General features: G+C 47.5%; 1 protein-coding gene across 1 annotated transcript in view; it reads left to right on the top strand.

Annotated features, from left to right (window-relative positions):
• Positions 1-21883, top strand: part of SFXN5 (sideroflexin 5) — a 1920751-nt gene that overhangs the window by 574278 nt on the left and 1324590 nt on the right. The window contains exon 4 of the mRNA XM_069632305.1: positions 19798-19824. Within this exon, the coding sequence (XP_069488406.1) occupies positions 19798-19824 (27 nt within the window). The remainder of the gene's footprint in view (positions 1-19797; positions 19825-21883) is intronic.

Genomic DNA, 21883 nt, shown 5'->3' with positions numbered 1-21883 from the left:
GCTGCACCGTGGGGGTCGCAGCTTAAGACTATGGGACTAGACTATTATGCTAGCTCTAGCTCATGGGCGGGTTTGATTAGCTTACAACTGGACTTGATCCGTGAGCACTGGGATAGCAAACTTAAGGGAGCCTCGCAGAGCTAGTCTTCAAATCCCCATTTAGAATAGTTTAGTTAGGTCACTGGCAGTCCAGTGACACCCTGCTGGGTTCCTGTTCTCGGCAATCCCTGGGCAGAAACAAACGCGGGGTCGCCTGAGATCCAGGGATGGAGCTGGGCATGTGATGGGGAAGGGTAGGGCGGGGGGAGGGAGAGGGAGTTGTGGAGGGGTTTGTTGTTGGGAAGTTGGGGGATGGGAGAGTTGTTGGGAGGGAAGGGGTTATGAGCCAAAATGTGAACCTAAGTAGGCGGGTGGTCGTGGGGAGGTATGTGGTGAGGCATCGAACCCATGGCGTCGGAGGGCCTTGGAGTGGCTACCTGGAACGTCAGGGGCCTCAACAACTATTTAAAGCATAACAAGGTGAAGATGAAGTGGATGAGGATTGACGTTGCGCTATTGCAGGAGACTCACCTCACCAGGGAGAAATTGGAGGTTGTCAAGAGGAAGTGGAAGGGGTGCACTGCTGGAGCCACATACTCGGCCTACGCTAGGGGTGTTATCACTTGGGTGGCACCGCACGTGCCTTTTCAGTTGTTTCAGGCTACGGGGGACCCGGAAGGCAGGATGATCGTGATGAGGGGAATGCTGGAGAACAGGGAAGTGTCTATTGTAAACTTGTATGCCCCTAATCAGGATACAGCGGCTGACTTTCTGACTCTGTATGGCAGTATTAGCCCCCTTATGGGTGGCGGGATCCTGTTGGGCGGAGACTTCAATTGTGTGCTGAATCCTAAGGTAGACAGATCAGATAGCAAGCTGGACAAACCCACTCCGGCTGCGAGGGTGTTGCAGGCCCTTGTGAAAGACTTCGACCTAGTCGATGTCTGGAGGAAACTGCACCCGGCGGATAGGCAATACTCGCACTATGCGGCGCCACATGATCTGTATACGAGGCTGGACTACGTGTTTGCCACTACAGGAATAGCTGAAGAGATAGGTAGCGTGGAATATAAGTCCAGGGTGCTCTCAGATCATTCCTCCCTGGTCCTGGAGTGGCGACACCAGCCTCCCAGGGCGAGGATCCCCACCTGGAGGCTCAGGGCCGAGGCGCTGCAGTACCTGGGATTCCGGGAGGACTTAAGGGAGGCGATCACAGAGTATTTTAAGATTAATACTGGCAGCGTCAGATCCATGGGAACCGTGTGGGAAGCATTCAAAGTGGTAGTGCGGGGGGTTGCCATTTCGAAATCTAGAGGGCTCCAGGGGGGACATAGAGCGGGAACTACGGGGAATGGAGAAGGATTTGGAGGACATTATGCGCAGGGGGGGCAGCTCTAGTGAAGAGAGGGTCAAGGTGGAGCAGCTGCAACGGGTGAGTGGGGAACTCTGGGATAGGCTATGCAAAATATGCTACAAGAAATATGTGGAGAGACAGCATGCGGGAGGAGACAAGCCGGGCAGTCGGCTGGCCTGGCTATATAAGAGTGAGGCTATAATTTCACCGATCACCACGGCAGGTGATCGGTGAAATTAAAGGAGGGGGGGGCCAGATCCGGAATACCCAGAAGGGAGTGAATGATGAGTTCCTGGGATATTATAAATGCCTCTACGAGGACCCTGGTGGATCTAGAGACCATGAAATCCAGGAAACGCTGGAGGATGTAGGCTTGCCTATCCTGGACGATTTGGAACTGGCGGATCTGGACGCCCCAATCACAATAGAAGAATTGGAGCTAGTGATTCAGCACCTGCCCACCTGTAAGGCTTCGGGGTCAGATGGGCTCCCTAGTGAATTTTACAAGACCTACAGACAGGAGCTGCTCCCCCCGTTGCTGGCTATGCTCAATGAGGCGTATGAGTGTGGCGGGTTGCCGGAGTCTTTGCGAGAGGCGGTGATCATCCTCCTCCTAAAACCAGGTAAGCCTAGCACGGATTGTGGGTCGTATAGGCCTCTATCGATGCTCAACCAAGATAGCAAAATCCTCACGGCAGTGCTGGCAAATAGGCTTAAGCGAGTCATTGGTAAACTGATACATCCAGACCAAACAGGTTACGTCCCAGGCAGGAATATAACGGATAACCATAGAAGACTGCACCATATTATAGACCATATGAAAGGGGACACGGGGGAACTGGCGATCGTCTCGCTTGATGCGGTTAAGGCCTTCGACCCAGTAAGGTGGCCCTGGCTGCTGGCGATTCTGGGAGACTATGGAATGGGGTTGGGGTACCTTAGGTGGGTTAAAATGCTATATAGCTCCCCAATCGCCAGGGTTAAAACGGGTGCTACCATATCGGATAAATGGCAACTAGGCAGGGGTACTAGACAGGGCTGCCCCTGGTCGCCCATGTTATACATACTAGCTTTGGAACCATTGGCCGTCTGTCTGAGACAACAGTATGAGGGGATAGGGATCCGTACTGCAGGGGGACCGCATCTGGTCTCGCTATATGCTGATGACATACTATTGTATCTGCGCTTCCCGGAAGAGAACATACAATATATCCTGGAAATAATGGGGCAGTACGCCGCTCTTTCCGGCATAGCGGTCAACCCCAAGAAATCCAGCATATTCCCCCTGGGGAGATATAGGTTTGTCCCACTCAGGGGCTTGCCGACATTACCAATACCCTCCCTGGAGCACCAAGTCGTTCCGATACCTCGGGATTGATATATACCATACCACGATAGAAGAACATAAACATAACACGGAAAAGGCTGTTGAAGGCATCAAAAACAGTATGGTATTTTGGTCCAGACTACCCTTGGCCACGATGGGGAGAGTTGCTCTACTAAAAATTGTAGTTTTGCTCAGACTGTTACATTTCCCGCATGTGATCCCTAGGCGCTTCTTCGCTCGTCTCCACAGTGTGTGTAGGGGCTTTTTTTGGCATAATTCCAGGAACAGGGTGGCTCTCTGGAACCTACAGAACTCGTGTGACGGGGGGGGGAATCAACCTGCCAAACTTCGAGATATATTAGTTGGCGGGACAGCTGCAGTACGTGCCAAGGTGGCTGTGTGAGGAGGAGACGGCCGAAACCATGCTGTTGAGCATGGAACCGGCTCCCTTCTTCCTAAGGGAAGTGGTATGGCTGTCCAAGCCAAGGGTTCTACAAATGGCAAGGCTGTTGGTGCTTGGCTGGGAGATGTGGCACTGAGCATGGCAGATGGTGGGATACTCGGCCCCGTTTTCTATGCAGGTGCCACTGGTGGATCTATGTAGAGAGGACCCTCAATTGATATAACGAGTCCGAAAGTATTGTGAACCGATGGGTCTGGCCACCCTGGGAGATATATGGCAAGAGGGGGAGGTACTGGAATTTCAGGAATTGATAGAAGACACGGGTGCATAAGGGGCAGTATATAACCTGTTGGAAATGCCACTGCTGTTGGAAATGCCACTGCTTGTTAAGATATGTTGCCACACTTAAAGGCCTTCATGGTTTGGCTCCTGTCTATTCTGCAATACGTGTAAAGCATTTCTTCCTGGGGAAACAACTAACTCATCTGACCAATGGCTGCTTATCACTATTCCATCTAACGTTAAAGCCAGAGGCAACATAAGAGTTTCTATACAGTACCTCAAGATTATGGAATGACCTCCCTACAGACATTGGGGAACTTGATAGCCTTTTCCTTTCAGACATGCTCTCAAACCGTATTTCTTCATTTCAGTGGTTTAAGATAGCCTTGAAATCGAGCCGGGACTCTTAGGTGGATTGGCCACAAAGGGGCATTGCCTGACAGGGGATTTGCGCTTCTATTAAGAGGCAACACTTGCCTCACCTGAACGCCGCCTGGTAGGCCATGCCCCTGTAAGAACTCCGGATCGATTTTGTAAAAGTGCTGTGGCATATAGGCGGCATTCAGATCAGGTAAGTGTTGATACTTAATTGCGCCACCGACCCCCTGATAGGCCACACTTTACATCGATAATACCTGATGCTGGAAATGCATCGGAGGGACAGGGCTTCCGTATCCTTGTCCTTGTGGGACTCCTGGCAGTGCACAGACCCATGGGATACCGTTATGGCACCCATGGGTGGGGGTACAACCCTGTGCCCCTAGTGTATGATTGTGGGCACCTGTGTGTGGCCCACAGAGCAGGGTATGGGCTGCTGGCAGCTCCCTTTTAGGTTGCCCAGGCCCTGTCATTGGAATCTGTTGATTCCTGATGGAAACAAGATGGCCCCCATGGCTTCTTGCCTTCCATAGCCTGTTACCTTGGTTTTCCCGAAGTCCCGAGAAGCCCTGACTCTGTCCCTTCCCCCTGACTGGCTGTTGGGTGAAAGTTCCATATATGGTAGTGTGGGGGAAGTGCCGATCAGACTGGCTGGAGCCCTCCCAACAACCGTATGTTGTGGGTACGCCTCTTGGTGGGACCTGGGTGAATGGAGTGTGTGACGAATATGCATTCTGTGATGTGGATGTCTAATAACTTCTGTTTGACAGAATGACTGAGCCAGCCCCACCTGCAACTGGTATGAATGCAGTGTGTAGTGTTGAATAGCGTGGTACTTGTCTGAATCCACATTCTGTGTTGTTGAGTGTCTGGATGGAGAAGAATGGCCTGAATGCTCCATGCACCTGATTGGCTGACTGACCGCTGAATGCACTTCTGAGTGATTGGTTGCCTAAGTGTGACCCAGCAGAATGAAGGGGAGAACAATAATATTTCTGTGGGCCTCTCACTGCTGGAATTCGTTCAAAAACTGGAGTTGAAACTGACATTGAAACTGAAGCTTAACCTTATAGCCCTGCTGGAAGAGAAGTATTTCTGTTGCTCTACATCGTTGATCTGAAAGCTGCTGTGTCTTCAAGAACTGATCCAAAAAAGGACCTGGCTAGGTGCCCTCTTCCCGAGCTACGAGGGACCATCGTGCACTGCTAACCTTCGCCGAAGCGCCCTGGAAGTCAGCCTACGAAAGACTGTCAGCCGGAGATGGGGACCGCCGACGAGAAATGAAAGACTGTCAGCCGTCCACCGTCGTCGACCAGGGTTCGCAGGTTTGCTATAACCGAAGTTAGTTGCCCAGAAGCGGGTCTACTTGGCGCTGTGCTGTCGACAACTGGAGCTGCAACGCTCCTTTGCCTAAGACATTTGATTCCCGGACACGCTTGTCCACACCACCGACCGCCTTATCCTGCCAGAGAAGGGCAGGCCGTGGACATGCCGAGGAGCATCCGCTGGTGGGTTTGCCGCCACCCAAGACCTTAGAGACGTCAGACGACTCGACGCCCATGCTGGCCCACAGTTGTTCACAAACTCTTTGCGGTCCTGAACTATCGACATCGAGGTACTTCGCATGCCTCATCCGTGCAGGACGTCTTCGACTCGTCGTTGACGAGCACTGTCTGGACCGAAGCTACTGCCTCGACACCAAGTTAACCTCCTTCGAAGCCCATCGACGATCCGTGGCTACTGCTTTAAAGGGAGTCACTCAAGAAGGATCCATCGACGCCTCCTCAAGGAACTCTGCTATTCCAGGTACTTTGGGGTGGTAGAAACACTCTAGAAAGAAATAAGACTCATAGAACAATATCTGGACTGGGCTTGTGGTATATCTTTATCTTACAGGTTGCCCAGGTTGTGGGATCTCCACACAGAACGGTGTCTAGTGGTAAGGGCAGGTATTCTGCCAATTGTTCTGACCAACTGCTTTCCTCCTATGTCTATTGTTGGTTACCTTTATTAATGGCTTTGTGTGACATTTGACCAGAGTACAGTTGATGCACTTTAATGAAATCTGATAATAATTGTGGTACCACTTAGAACTGTATATATTTGCCATTGTAGATTAACTGAGCACAACGTGAGTTATTAAGATTGTATATTACCTTGAAACTTAATTATATAAAGACTGCGTTTTAACTAATACAGTGTGTGGACATTCTTGTGTGGGTGCTTGGGGACTACCATGTACTTAAGAACCAGCCTGCATCACCTCCTGAGAAGCTAGGCCTTGATTGCTCGTCCATTGCTACCAACAATCCCCCTCCAGTCTTTACACTCCTCCCTCCACCTCCCCTCACCTGAGGCGTGAGGGTGATGATCCCTGCATTTCAAACGATAGGAGTGTGTGGGGGGATTGGGGGAGAGGGGTCTTTCACCACACAATGAAAAGGCTGGCAAGGCTTTTTTTCTAAAGCTGAAGTGCTCGCTTATCCGCAAGGCCTTCAGGCTATTGAAAAAAAAATCCTCTTCTTCTAGTGGCTGGGGTTAGCAGGGAGGGACTTTAGGGAGCCCTGGCAGGGCCCAGTCTCAGACACAATATTCAGAGCCTGACGGGCTCCGCTCTGACCCACTTAAAGCACAGGTTCATTTAGCTTTGCTGGCTTTTTCTCTTGACGCGGTAGCCACTTGCCTTGCGCCTAGAAGCAACTGGGTTGGCAGAGCGGACAATAAGTATCTACTTCAAATCAAATATGTTTTGTAGACTTTTGCCGAGCGCGTAATAACTGCCATATCCTGTCTGGGTGGAAACACTAGGTGGCTGCTGCCTTGATTAGTGACAGTGCTTCACGGATACACCTTGTGTTGTATTCCATCAAACATGTGAAAGCCTCGCCTCGGATAGCGTGAAATGAGTGGCGAGGGATCTTTTATAATTGGAACGGATTTGTTGGAAAACAATATCCATGCTCAAACAGCAGAATTCGTTTTCATTTTGAAAAGAAAGTACATAATTGAATATAGCCCTATTTGGACAGCCAGAGTTTGTATCTCATAATGATAACTATATTAGCTGTGTCTTGGGGTTATTGACTAAGATTTGTTGGCAGACTAAAAATCCATAAACAGTGAGGTTGGAGCAGACAGGTGAGTGTGTGCTTTGTGTGTGTGTTTTCTTGTGTGTGTGTGTGTGATTTTGTGTGTGCTTGTGTGTGTGCTCGTGTGTCCTTGTGTGTGCGGGTGTGTGTGTGCTTGTTTGTGTGTGTGCTCATGTGTGTGTGTGGGTGCGCTCATGTGTGTTTGTGTGTGCCTGTGTGTGCAGGTGTGTGTGTGCTCGTGTGTGCACGCCCGTGTGTATGTGCACTTGTGTGTGTGCTTGTGTGTGGGCGCGCCTGTGTGAATGTGTGCTTGTGTGTGTGATTGTGTGTGTGCCTGTGTGTACGGGTGTGTGTGCGCTTGTGTGTGTGTGTGTGCGGATATGTGTGTGCTAGTGTGTGTGTGCGCTCAACCACCTCAATATGTGTAATATCTTTCTGGTGACATGCTGCCTTTGCGGTGCTGTTTCTGCTGGGTTGACTTTATATGTTTTGGATGCCCAGTTATGGCATGCTTTGTTTTGTGCCGTCACTAAGCTATATTGTCTATGCTCTGCCCTGTTTTGAAGTGCTACACTCAGTTAGGTTTGGTACGCTACAGTGCGTTATGTTATGTTATGCTATGCCATCTCATGTTTTAAAGCTGTAGAAACGTGTAATGTTTTGTTCTGTTGGATCAATGTGTTCTTTTCCCAAAGCTTAAACCCAAGTTAAATAGGGTTGCTGTTTTTTTGTTTGCATTTGTATGTATTTATTCACTTTTTCTGGCGGTGGAGAGAGAGAATATGATGCCGGTTTCCTTTTATGGTAGCAGGTTAGGTCATGATATATTATGTTGAGGTTTAATTATAATGTTTTGCTTTAAATGTCTAATGTCTAATGTTTAAGTGGCTTGAAGCAGCCATAAGCAGCAGGTAACACCTCCTAAACGCACAAATAGAAAAGCCAATAAATCACAAAACAGGAACAGAATGTAGGCCTGGAAATCTAATCTGTTAACTAGACCCTCACACACACTTACCCTATAGGGCCCAGCAGAAACCCTGAACCGCATGCTCCCAGGGAAGCTGTAGCAGAAATGCCACCCTCAGTTAAATACACTTATATTTACTTCCAGCTTTCCCTTCTATAGAACCTGGCTGTTTGTGATTGTTCAGTGCTTTAGTGAGTAAGTAGAAGTTTTGTTTATTCATTTATAAAGTGCACCAAACCCTCAGATATCTAGGCACATAGCTTACAGAAGCATACAGACATTTGACAGGGTACAGGCAGTGCAAATAGGTACAGTGATGGTATATACAATAGGTACAATTTGGGTAAAATACAGATAGGTAACGTAGTGAAATAGCCAGTATAGTCACGAATACAGATATGTACATGATGGGAGTACAAGAGAGAACATTGTGTCATCTCCTAGGTGAGCTTTGTCTGCTCTTGGGTGAGGAGCCAGTTTTTTATCTTCTTTCTGAAGCAGAAGAAGGAGGGTACATCTCTAAGGTGCGTAGGTCGGGAGTTCCTAGCTAAGCATTTATGGGTAAGGCCTAGTATTTTGTCAGATATTCTGCTCTTGATGGATAGCCAATTGTGGTTGCGTCTTTTCACTGAGGTGCGATCTCGGAATGTTGAGGGCCGACCGGAGGGCGTTATTTTGTAGTGTTTGCAATTTAGTTACGATTTTTTGGATGTTCCAAGATAAAGTGCATTTCAATAATCGAGTTTTGAAAGAATAAGAGCTCTAGCCAGAGTCAAAGAGTTGGTTTATGTCAGAAAAGGTCTACAGGAGTTTATTAATTTACACGGGTAGGCAGTGGCTGAGGCAGTCGCGTTGATCTGTCTGTTCAGGTTTAAGGAGGCGTCCAGGTAGAATCCCTGGGTTTTTAATTCTTTGGATACCTGTATAATATTACTGTCAATGTTGAAGGCTTTGAAATTGTTGTCCAGTTTATTGAGTTTAGTTTGGGAGCCGGTGAGGAGAAGTTCTGTCTTGTCATCATCAGGTTAGGTTTCCTTTATCTATTTGTTCGTCCATTTGTGTCTTCATATCTATTAAGGCCGTTTCTGCCCCATGTCTGGGTCTGAACCCTGATTGCTGTAGGCCTAGCAGGTTCGGATTTTCTAAGTGGGTCTTGATTCTGAAGGCTTTGCCATCTGTGTATTACTGGCCATGGCTTTAACATGCCCAGGCTCATCATGACACTGTCAAAGGCTTACAACTCTAACTACTGCTGAACTAAAGGCAGGCTTTGTTTCCTTAAGCACTTTGCACAGAAGCACATGCCTACATCACGGTGGAGTATAAAATAATTGCGGTCACCGTTATTAAAATGCAGACGGGATTCACAATCGGGAGGCAGGTGGAGGGTAATGTCATTGTCCAGGTAATCTGATCTATGAGAGTGACTCTTCCCCTCCTTTTGCTGGTGAGACTGACTAAATTAATCGGGTAGATGTGGTAGGTCAGACGAGGAGGCAGACACTGAGGCAAAGTTCAACACAGTTTTATTAAGTAAAGTAGAAAAAACTGTTTTATTCCCTACTTCTAAGATGAGTTCCCTATGCTAAAAAACACCAACAAGGTGCTTTTCAGGATGTCTCACAAACAAAAGTCAGTCCTTCGTCCAAAACATAAGCTATTCAAACACTTTGGATAAGAAGATAGAAAGAAAGATTCTTGGCTACAGCTATGTAACAGGTTACTTCACCCTGGGAAGTAGTGGTGGATGGTTTCTGACCATCACCTTTAGTTCATAGAGACTTTTGTCTCAAAAAATCAAAAACATGGCTTCATAAGAAAAATGACTCTCAAAGTTCCTGTTGTGCTCAAAACAATGCCCTTCTCTAACCATCAGATTGTAGCCCTTCTCCAAGGACATTCAGATTTACACCAGGAAACTCGGTACACCCAAGTTCAAGAATATTGCTTCCTGGGTCCTCCTAGGCTCTCACGCCTGACTTCCTTGAGAAGGCACTAGGCTTCATGGGTCTGGTTTATGCTTAATCCTCCAGTGGGTTGGTGCTTTCCTTAGCCCCGGGTGGACTTTGGGTGCTCTGGCTCAGTTAGTTGTTTGGTTTCGTTCACCCCATCCTGAGATATGATCTTGATTGGCCCCTCACAGGCTTAGGGCTTTTCTTACCCCTTTGTTCTGTTTCATTCGCCCGATCCTGGGGAATGCTCTCTGTAGCCCCCTCATGGGCACTTGGCTTCTCTGGACTTTCCAGTGGCATCGCTGTAAGTGGTCTCTTCCTGTTAAAAGCATGGACATCTGTGCTCTAGGACACCATACCTCTCAGCTTCGATAGTGGCAAAGCTTCCTACTTCAGCAGCACCTCTCTGGCTTGAGATATCGCCTTTATCCAATACAGCATTCTCTGCACACTCTCTGGATTCCACCCACAACAGTGTCTTCTTCGTACTCTGCTCTTCGTCTGCGCGGCTCTGCAAGCCAGTGCTCCTCGCTTCACATGGATGCTCTTCCCCTCTTCAGATGTCTTGCGGTCTTTAAGTTCCTCCTAGGAACAGAAGAAGGAACTTGTTTGGTGCTGGCTTCCAGAAGAAAGTGATGACAAATACAGATCAGAGACCGAGCCTTCCACATTAAAGGGGCCCTGCACTTGATTGCCCTGTTCACTTCCCATGTAACCAATAAAATGTCAGATTTATGGGAAAAGTAGGGTGGAGTGTTATTCTTCATTGGGCTTTCCTGATCCCAGGGGCTGAGGTCACCCTCAGTGGGCTCCTGCTTGCCCTCTCCCATAGGGAGGGTGTTGCGTAGCAGGCTTACCCTCCTAGTCTCAAAGGGGGTGGCTCCCCTTTGGGAAGAAGGGACAAATTCTTTGGATTTGTGACATAGCACAAAGAGTAAACTTGAGCTGCCTTAAAGAAGTATTTAATAGATGCTGTCATTTGGACTTGGAATGAGCATTAATGAGAAGGCAACTCACCCTCTGGTTGCTTTCGGTCGGATCTGGAGGATGGTGCTGTTGGGTATCTGGTGTATGTTTGTAGTTTATCATGCAATGTTCCACTAGGATGTAATTGTCTTATTAGCTTGAATAGCTGGTCACTTGAGCTATTTTGTTAGGAAGGTCATTTTATTAAGATACAGTAAATTATACCTAGTTTATAGCTTACAGAACTTAATATTACTGGACACAAGTCCATCATGTCTCCTCTTCCCCTCCTCTACCACTTACTACAAGTTCTCCCCAGGAATACTTCTATACACATTCAACTCTTGCCGCTGACATTCCTGACAGCTGGCTTGGAAAACCCATTCCTCTCCCTTGATGCAGGTATTGTTTCTTACAAACTAATCAGACGAAAGCCTCTACACTACTTGGGCCTGCTTCAATCCATAAAGGAACCACTCGACATCTAACTACATCTAGTACCATGCTTTGATGGTTCTAGATATTGCCATCACAATAAAACTCTGCTCTAATCTGAGCTGTACTTTCCTGGGTCCTACAATCATGCTTACCAACAATTCATCACATTTGAGAACCACACATCCCTACTTTGACATCCATATCTGCTCAGGCCAAGGGCACTGTGTTGTGTACCTCAGGTACGCAGGTTACACTACCCGATCGACGCTCGCTAGGAGTACAACACACAACCGACGCTGCCTTCGGCTTTAAAACCTGGTTACAAAACCCTCTGTGGCAAAGCCTGCACAGTGCAAGGGCATGGTGTTGTGCATCTTTAATGTTTATCACAAAAGCACTGTCATGGTTCCAGGATCACTGCTCACCCTTCTCCTTCTTGATAGGCGTCTTCCGTCTCTTATCAGCTTCCTCCCTTCTCCCGCCACTCCTCCTGTGGCCTCCCCACTTATCCCCTCTCCATCTCCGACTGGCATACCACGTTCCTGTACCCACCCACGAAAGACCTTCAAAGGTGGTAACCAGCTCCATCTAGCCACCCAGAACTCTCGCTCAGCTGTCAAACATTCTTCTGAAATCTCTTTGACCTCAACGTTCTCGCCCTCATTGATACGTGGTTCACTGCCAGCTCTGCACCTGCTTTTGACATTCTCCTCCCTGAGGATTACAAGATCCTTTCCAAGCCCAGCCCTAACCGGCCTGGGGTGGAGTGGCCCTGATCTTCCCTGGGTGGATTCCTGTCACTATCATTTGTACTTTGGCTTGGCATCTCCGCTACCCTCTCTTTCACTATTGCCACTATTTATAGACCCCTTGGTTCGGTCGCCCTCTTCCTCTCTAAGTAGTCCGATCTCACCTCTGCCCTTCTGGCCGCTACCTCTAAACTTCACCCCCTTGGTGACTTCAATATCCAAGTTGACTCTCCCGCGGTGGCCTTTGTACTCTTCTGCAACCTTTGCGACACTCTTTTTCTCACCATTTATCCCTCTGGCTTGACAGACTCTGCTGGGAATACCTTGGATGCTTTAATTCCTTCTGACATTCCTATCCCCACCATTCTCACTACTCCCCTTTCTTGGTCTGACCATTACCTTCTGTCTTCTCATCTTGATCTCTCTGGTCCTTCTACTAAGCCTCAGCCTTCACACCCTGTCTCCTTCTCCGTCATCCAGCTGATGCCTTTGCTTCCACTTACATAACCCCTCCAACTCCTGCCTCTGACTCCCACTCTGATTCTGCTCTTGATAAACTTTACCTATCTATCACTAACACTCTCAATATCCTTGCCCCTGTCATGAGGATCTGAATGAAGCCTGCCTCCAAGCATAACACCTGGCACGATTCTGACTTAACCTCTCTGAAATGCATCTCCTAACTTCCAATGCTATGCTGATGACACTCAACTCTCCTTCAAGCTTCCGGCCTCTTCCTCCTCTCTCATCCCTGATTGTCTGGCCACTATTCAGTCTTGGTCTGCTGCCAAGGATCTCTGCCTTGATGCCAGTAATACAGAGCTCCTTCTCATCGATTCCTTAGACTGGGAGCTGTGGAGGAGGGTCCAGTTCTGCCTGTGTGTATTGGGGATCCCATGGTGGTTTGTGTTAGTGTAGGTAGCAGTATAAAAGACAATACAACCAAAGAGAAACAAGCTAAGCAGAGGTTGGCCGGAAACAAGCAAATAAATCTAAAAACTAGAATCCTAAGAAGGTTAACAGAAACGCGACCCAGACTTTTGTGAGAGCACTAAAAACCCATCTGATTCAGGATCCAATTTATAAGTCAACAGCAATAAATAAGGCGCAGAAGAAATCCTGAATGTTTTTACAACAAGGTGGCTGAGCGAAGCCCAAGGGTAAGTCTGAGATGGCATCCCAATACTCCCTGATTGACATTGAAGGCCATCAGCAAGTAATAATACTTGTTGGTGTTCCTTTGTTTCGTCTTATCTCCGAGGTCCCCGGGCACAGTGTAGATCGTGGAATAAATATTGATGGTGAACCTGACCAAATTATGGAGAAAAATTGTAGGGGACTAGGGTTTCCAGCTGTTCCAATCCTTCTAGAGAAGTGTATAGTCAAAGTGATCAGGGGCATACTCTCCTTGGTGGCCAACACTTGTCTGCCGAAGGAGACGGTCGAGCAAGCCCTGCGGTTGACAGTGGGAATAGTTAGAATTGGAGCATCTAAAGGGCCTTGTATTACTGAGGTGCAGAAAGCCACCCAGCAGTGCCTGAGAGGTTGGTAGGATGCCCCTTTAAAAGGCCTTAAGAATCAGAGCAAAGGGGAAAATGTGGCTGATTGAATAGCTGCATCCTTTTTTGTCAAAAGTAGCTTTCTGGGCATTAGTCAGAATGGAAAATGGACGAAAGATAGCACTAATAAGAGCAAGACCAACAGGAACACTACCTTATTTTTTTACAGAAAGTATGGTAATGGAGGAGTTCTGCCGAAGTATGAAGATTCAACTAACGTTCTAAAGGGCTCTTCAGAAAGCTTTATTATGGAAGCAATTTTTACTGATCCGGATCTCCAGTTTCTAAATAGACCTATGATCTTGGCATTTCTACATGAAGTATCCAGTTTAAAGAGGATTGGATCTAGGGATATTGATAGAATTGAGTTCTGTGATTGGGAAAGGTGGGATGTTGCAAGAGTAACAGTAACCTCTCGTAACATAACGCAAAAGATTTTGACAATGAGATTCGTCAGAGTTGTTTCAATATTTACATTACGCTGGGAGCACTTAATGATACCCTTTGCGAATGGCACTACACAGAAGAAAAATAGATTATCCATCATGAGGCCTGAAGTAATTCATGTGTTGAAAATCGAGGAGATCTGGACAAGGATAGAATGGAAAATTATGGGCGTATGAATGGTGGGTCTGCCCGAGATTGGTTTCGGTTTGCCAAGCCTATGGAAAACCTGTCTAAGGATGATAAAGGTGATGGGCCAGGCTTTTAGCCTCTGCTTGTTGAACACCTGGATCTTTCAGCATTTGCTTAACTCTGTGGATCCTTGTGTGAACTTAAGTTGGTATTCACTTGTGATGCTACAGGAAACGTTTCTGACTGAGAAGGTAATAATGGATGGATATTCTGTTTGCAAACAAACAGCATTTAAAGGGATGGCGGGTCATCCAAAAGGCGGTCTCTTGACGGGGATTAAAAAACTAGTTCATTTCGAGTATAAATATCTTAAATGACTCAATGTATAGTGTTTTGACAACTCATGTGGTGATGAAGGACGCACTTGTCAACATGCTTATTATAAATGTATATTGTAGTTATGCAGAAGTGTCCCAAAAAGTACTCATTGATCACATAGATGGAATATTGACAAGTTGGAGGGAAGTGCAAGCGTCTGGTTTGATTGTTGTTGCAGGCAATTTTAATGTTAACTGCCTTAACCCATCAAAGTATAATGAGTTCTTGGTTTGCCAGTCAAAAAATACTTTTCAGGATGCCAAAGGAAAGAGATGGTGGGGCTTCCTTGATAGTTGGTGCCTTTGTTGACTGATAAGCAAGAGAAAGGCATTTACTACTGGGGCTCTTGGAAGAGTGGATCCAAATCATCTATGTTTGACTATATTTTCGTATCTGAGGAATTATGGCCGGCCGGAAATAATCTTACAATGAGAAATGTCTCCCCCAGTGATCACGCTAAATTGATGGTGGAACTTAGTTTTCTCAACTGTTTGGGACTAAAGGACATAAGAGAAGAAGCTAGAGATGGACATTTTTGATGACCGGAGAATTTGGATAAACGTGTAGGTTCAGTATTACATTTACCACCATTTTATAAAAAATACATTAAGATCGAGAAAACTAAAAGAGTACCCGTCTAGGATAAATTATAGCCCTGTTATTCAATCTATTTAAAGGGAGTACAGGAGAGAGGTTAAGAAAATCATCTGGATGGGAGTACATACCTCCTGGTTTGTTGGTTAGCTTAAAACATTAAAACAGGTATACAAAAAGAGAATCAATGCATCAAAGGCACTAACCTGTCAAAAGGATGGGTAAAAATGCTAGTCTGTATAATGGTGGAGGGCGACATAAATTATTGGAAATTAAACTGAAAGAAGACAAGCAGAGTGAAATTCTTGCAAATCCCATTGCTAAACAAACATGGATATCACATTATTCAAATTGTATAATCAACCTGCTGTTCTTCTAACAAACTGGGAGAGTTGGAAATTAGAAAATTGGAATCTAGAACTCATGGTCAGTCAAACTGAATCCATCATCTGACACAGTAGTAATTGTAGGGCCCCGGGTCCTAATGGGTTTTTTAACCGTGTACACAAAGCGGGCCCGGTTTTATGGGCCTGGACCTTGTTCAATCTCTTTCAATCGGTTGTTTACTTAAACTCCTGAGTCCTGGAAAGAGGCACATATTGTTCCTGGGTCGAGAACCATACTTGTACATGAACTGTTGAGAAAGGAGGAAAACAGTGAAACAAGGATCATCAGGGGAAAGGAGTCATTCCCCCTGACTATCGGTGAGGGCAAAGAGACTGTGAAATCAAGACATCAGGATAAGGGAGTCATTCTCCTGGTAGTTGAAACTGCAAAAAGGATCAAACCACAGAATAACGAGATCCAGGGGAGGGGAGTCCTTCTCCCTGGGGTGAGGAAGCCAAGAACATTTCTGATACAGAGTGTTACAAGATTGACAATCCTTTGTCTGGGAAGAATTGGGACCAGGGGAAGGAAGTCATTCCCCCTGCTTAAGAACGTTCATCTAGAACTGTGCTACCCAGTCCAGGAGAAGGGAGTTATTCTCCTGGACCAAGAACATTGACGTAACGTTCTAGTTTAGTTATAATGAAAGGGACAGAGAGTTTTGACACGTGACCGTGGACTATTTAATTTACAAGGACATTCTGACAGATCCATTAGCACTTCAGTTGAGGTAGGGAAACCCCACAGAGATGGGGAAAGGTGGGGTTTCTCTTCTTGGTTGATAAATGTCTATAGCAAACACTTCGTCACCTGTGTGTCATTCTCCTCCTTCTGTACCCTTACAATATTCAATTACGTCTTTCAGATATTGGGACCAGTGACTCTCTTATACAATATTTAGACTTTTGGGTCTGCAGTGGCATGGAGTTGACTATGAAAGGTATGCTAACATTAGGGCTGGACCCAAACTGGTGTCCATGGCTACCTTTTGCTGCAATATTGACCACTCCTCTGATATTGGTGAAGGTCTGTCTGGACTGAACAAAAATGGCGTGGGGTAGAATCTAGGCACACAAGCTTGAGACGAACATGATCATGCTCAGCTATGATCATAGTAGAAATGTCGGCATCGAAAGAAGAAAGGGGCGATTAGAGAAACATTTGTCAGGATAACGAATCATTAATGACTCCTTAAGATAATGCTAATATGGGCTATTCGCAACTGGGAAAGACAGATTGACTAATGAAATTCTGTCTTTCCCGGGCGCAATGCTCTAATCACCGCACGCACCCCCACCATTAAAATAGAAAAGGGACTGCATCCTTTTTTGGATGATGGTGGCCATTTTGAAACATGTTTCTTATGGCTGCCGTCATCCGAAAAGGGACCAAGTCCCTTTTCCATTTTAATGGCAGCAGCCATTTCTTTCAATGTTGTATTCTCCGACTGGGGATGGGCTCGCGCTGAGCTGATCCCCAGTTGGACAAAAAAAAGGAAAACTATTTGCACCCTGGTAAATCCCAGGATGCAAATAGCTTTCACACCTTGGCTGGCGGGGGGCAGACATGGTCTTTAATGGCCCACAGTCAGGGCTGAGGCCCCTGCTTCACTCAGGCATACCACAGCTCGGGCTTGTGGGCCGTTAAAGCCCATGTCGTTCCACACACCGTGGCTTAAAAGCTATAGAATATTTGTGGTGCTAGCAGGATTTTGAAAATCAATACAGTTTTGTGGCATAGTGGTATATAATGGCAGTGAAGCCATCGATGTTTGGGTCAATATTGTTGAAAGATGACATAATTAATTTTGCTTGCTGTGATTCAATCAGTGTCTTTTCTAGTTTTGGGAAGGGACATTTTGTCGCCAGGGCCCTCTGATTAGGCTACTGCTGTTAAGAGAATATCGCTCATCTATACCTTGAACGGGTACTTGACATTTGTGGCTACTGATCACCTTATCCATAAAACTTGTAACTGTCTACTATAAAATTGAAATTGAGGTCAGTGAAACCACATGGAACCAATCTTGTTCTATCCTACTTTGTTTTCTGTACAATATTGGAAGGAAGCAAATTTTCAGGAGTTATGTGCCTTCTTTTTTATTAAAAGTAGAGCGAGTTGGTAAAACTAATGTTGGAAAATAAGACCATCCAAATGAAAATAAAATCCTGTGCCATATAGGAAGGTAGATTGTATGTGGTTTACTGACTTGCAATTTCATAGTAAACAATTATTTCATCACGTTTTTAGAACGGTTTTGTTCGACCTCGGTGACGAATTCAGGGTATTCTTCCACTTGCCACAGGCTGAAACCCACCCCCACCCTTTGGGACTAGGGAGGTGAGCCTGCTAAGCTTAACAATCCCTAGGGGACAAGGCACGTCAGTCCCACTGATGGTGATCCCCACCCCCTCTCTAGGGACAGCAGATTCCCCAACAAGCATATCAGTAATCCGCCCTGTTCTTAAGATACCAATACCTTTGTTGGCTCTATGGGAATTAACTTGTGTGATGACTTAAAACTTCCTTTAAGACTGGCTGGTACGGTTCTTGACCTACTCTGTGTGCATGGGACTCACCTAGAACACGGGCACGCTGTAAAGGCCAGCCCACTGCCTAATATACAGGGAGATAAATAGTCAATCCACTTTGAAGCAGGGGAGAAGAGAATCCTGAGGAGCCAGCAAAACCTCCTCCTAGACGGAGTGACAGGAAGAGGAAGAGCGTATGCCAGGTGTGATGAAGGGCACCACGGCCGAGCCCAGGGTTCCTTCACAGCCCTACCAAACTAGGGGCCATAAGGGGCAATGCAGAACAACTGCCACCGCGAAGCGGACAACTGGCTTACCGAGACACCAGCACCAGGGTTCCACAGGAAGCCCAATGGAGGAGAGGGCAAGCACTGATCGATATGCGACACCTGAAAGGAACAGAAGAGTTGGTGCAGTGGTGGCCCAATTCCCCGCTTTTCCTGCGGAGCACCACCCAAGCAACAGAGGTGCTCAGTGGCTCCAGGGAACCAGAAGAGGGGGAGGAGAGTCCCAAAGTAAGGCCCAAAGAAACCCAAAGGGTGGGGTGATAGGCCAAGACCCCAAGGTGAGGCAAGACAAAACAAACCCCAAGGTGGGTCGAGAAACTCGAGATCCCAAACAGGGGTATAAGAACCAAAACCTCAAGGCAGGTTGAGAGACTCGAGGCCCCAGGGCAGGGTGAGAGAAACGAGGCCCCAAGGCAGGGTGAAGGGAACCAAAAACCAAGGTGGGACCAAGACCAAGAACTGCCTAGCCAGGAGAGAACGCCAGGAACTTTCTGTGCTGAAAGACTGTCATGAGAATGGTCGGAGTTGTGAAACGCAAGCTAGACATCCCCACCTGAGAACAAAGGCAAGATACATGTATTGGATGTATTTGAACAGTACTGCAAGAGAAGCTTTGAGAGCCTTATAGCCTACTGACTCAGACTGTATGCCTGACAGGGAGCTTCTACTGAGGAAGACACACATGGGTGGGGGTAAGAAGCCAACTACCAGTTATTTGCTCACGGCTGCAGTGACTTCGTTTTTATAACAGTAGGGACAGACCTCGGCTAAGCATAGGATTCTGGACAAGGACCTTCTCGTTTGTAACGCACTTGCTGACATGCACCCTAGCATAGCTTGGGGTTTTTCTTTATAGAACAGGGCTAAGAATCTTCCAGTTAGGCACAGTATTGTTTTTTTGTGTGATGTAGAATAAGGAAAAGGTCAACCACAATGCCACCCTGTCCATCCGCTGATCTACTGCACCTCCTATTTTTAAATATTAGTCGCAGAGTTAGCTTGCTCAGTTTACAAGCCCTTGGCAGACTTTGTAAAAGTGTTTTTTTTCGCAACTCCCTGAAAAATGGGCACATTAGCCAAGTTTCCGCCCCCACCCCCCAAAACTCTGTTGCCTCTAACCCTGCCCCCACCTCGCCCCATAACCCTTTTTTTGACCATTTTTTTTATTTAAAAAAAAATCATTGAAATGTGTTCGTTTATTATCAAATTGTTTGTACTTGACAATTAAGTGAGTGTGAATCTGTACATGGATATTGTAGACACAATCAAGGTATCGCGAGAGAAATGCCATCTGAAAGGAAGACTGTTCGAGATAGCGAGGGATCTCTTCTATGGGAGAGGGCGTGGCACATGAGTGGGCGTGGCACATCAAAAGGACCCAGTCGTAGTTGTTTGGTTTTTATGCAGTATTAGTTCACTGTGCTGATCATACTCCACCACACCATAGTTTGCTAGACAAATAAGTGTTTTTTTTAGAAGGCTACACGAACAGTTTCTTTTTTTCTAATTTGCTTATTTTTCTCTTTTATTTCTTATAGCTTTGGGGAGCGCAGAAAATAAAGCAGGTACTGTAAAACATTTGTATTTTCTAATAGTCTTGTCCGTCAGTATACACCAATTTGCTTATTCGTAAACTGTTGTGATAAGAGTTGTTTAGAGGATTTAGTACTTTTGCAGGGAAGTGACAATTATCTATGGTTTCCATAATTGAATTTCGAGGGGATTGGGTCCTCCGACGTATTCCATATCTATGACATGTAATCACCACAGCTGTGCTGCTTCGGAAACTTTTTTCGGCATCTGCGTCCTGCGTCGATGCGCCGTCGTCGAGGGCCTCGTCCGACGTCATCCGATGTGATAAGTAGGACGCACGACGCCCGTAGCCTCAGTTTCGTTTTTTCCACGAACATGTTGCTTCGTGAATCTCGGTTAACGCCTTGACTCTTTGGAGTTCTGTTCTTCTCGGTTCTTCGAACCTGTTCGTTTTGTGAAAATCCTTTGTGTGAAGATGTCTTCTACTTCGTCTTCGACCCCGCGTCCGGGTTTCAAGAAGTGCCGGTTGTGTGGGTTCAAGATGTCGGTGACGGACTCGCACGACGCCTGCCTCTGGTGCCTCGGGGAGGCCCACGACACGGATCACTGTATCGACTGCCAGTCGCTCACGTCCAAAGCCTTACGCGAACGTAAGAAGAAGTTGTCGGTAGGTCGGGTGTCCAAGCCCAGGAAGTCGAAGTCTGCGGGGCTTTCGACGGATGATTCGAGGGGTGACTCTCTGCGTCATCGTCGGAAGTCTCGTGGGTCTCCTTCTAGGAGTCGGTCTCGCCACTCCTCAGCCTCTTCGAGGCATTCTCGGAAGCGCCGACACCGGTCGTCTTCCAGGTCCTCTTCGGAGGACTCTGCCCGGCACGTCGCTTACCCCACCAGCCGTGCGACGCCGGAGGAATGGGCTTCCTTCGGGAAGAAAATGCTGGCGATTCTTGAGTCGCAGAGTACTAAGCCGTCCGCGTCCGCGAGTGGGTTCGGTCCAGAGAGGTCGAGAGACACCGCTCGCAAGAGTGGTCGGCACGAGTCACAGGAGAGGTCCTGTTCGGACAAGGAGACTCGTTCTCGACGTACCCATTCCAGGTCCCAGTCCTCGACGCGTTCGAGACCGTGTGCACCTGTGAGGTCTTCGAGGAAGACATCGACGTCTGAGGCGTCGAGGGCGTCGACAGGCTTTCTCGAGGCTCCGGCTCCGAGGAAGTCGTCGAAGCCGTCGACGCTCAGGTCGTCGAGGGACACGCTCGGGGCTCCGGCCTCGAGGGCTGTGTCGACGCCGCCGATGCTGGAGGCGCTGCATCTGACGTCGACGTCGAGGAAATTGGCGTCGATGCCAGTTCTCTCGACGCCGGCGCCGATTCGCTTGACGCCATCGACGCCTTTCATGTCGGAGGTACCCCGTGGCACAGGAGAACCCCCTAGGAAGGTTCTGGTTAAGAGCAAGCACTCTCGGGTGCCTTCTTTTCGCCACCTGGACTATATTTCAGAGGCGGATGAGGATTCTGATGGCCTGGTTCCTATTCGGGTTCCAGGTGAAATTGTCTCGGGCCATAGTCAGTTTGACGATTTGAGACAGTCACTGCATGATGCCAGTGGACTGGACACCTCTCCGGAGGTGGAGTTTTGTAGGCCTGAGCCTGGCTCTCATGCCGATTCCTCGTACCGGCGCCTTATGGCTAGGGTTTCTGAGTACTTGGGATGGTCTGCTCCCCCAGGGGAGTTAGTGCAGGATGATCTGACGGACATCCTTGATGTTGGTCCCCCAACTGATCCGGTACTGCCGTTCCATATGGCTTTACAGAGAAGGGTGGCGGCGGCTTGGACTGCTCCGGAGAGTCTCCCGGCGGTGGGCAGATCCTTGTCGCGAAAATACCATCCAGCCAGTAGCGACCCCTGCTACTTGACCAGGCACCCCACTCCGGAGAGTTTGGTGGTGCAGGCGGCCACGGCCCTGGCAAAGCAGGCGTCGTACCCTACCATCCCTCCTGATTGGGACGACAAACGTTTTGATGGCTGGGCGATGAAAGTGTTTTCTTCTGGTGGTATGGCGCTTCAGGCGGCCAACTCCATTTGTGCATTGTCTCG

This window comes from Ambystoma mexicanum, chromosome 6q (assembly GCF_040938575.1).
Source record: "Ambystoma mexicanum isolate Mex_15411 chromosome 6q, UKY_AmexF1_1, whole genome shotgun sequence".
Taxonomy (NCBI): Eukaryota; Metazoa; Chordata; class Amphibia; order Caudata; family Ambystomatidae; genus Ambystoma; species Ambystoma mexicanum.
The sequence above is the reverse complement of the archived record's forward strand: the minus strand, read 5'-3'. Positions and strand labels throughout refer to the sequence as shown.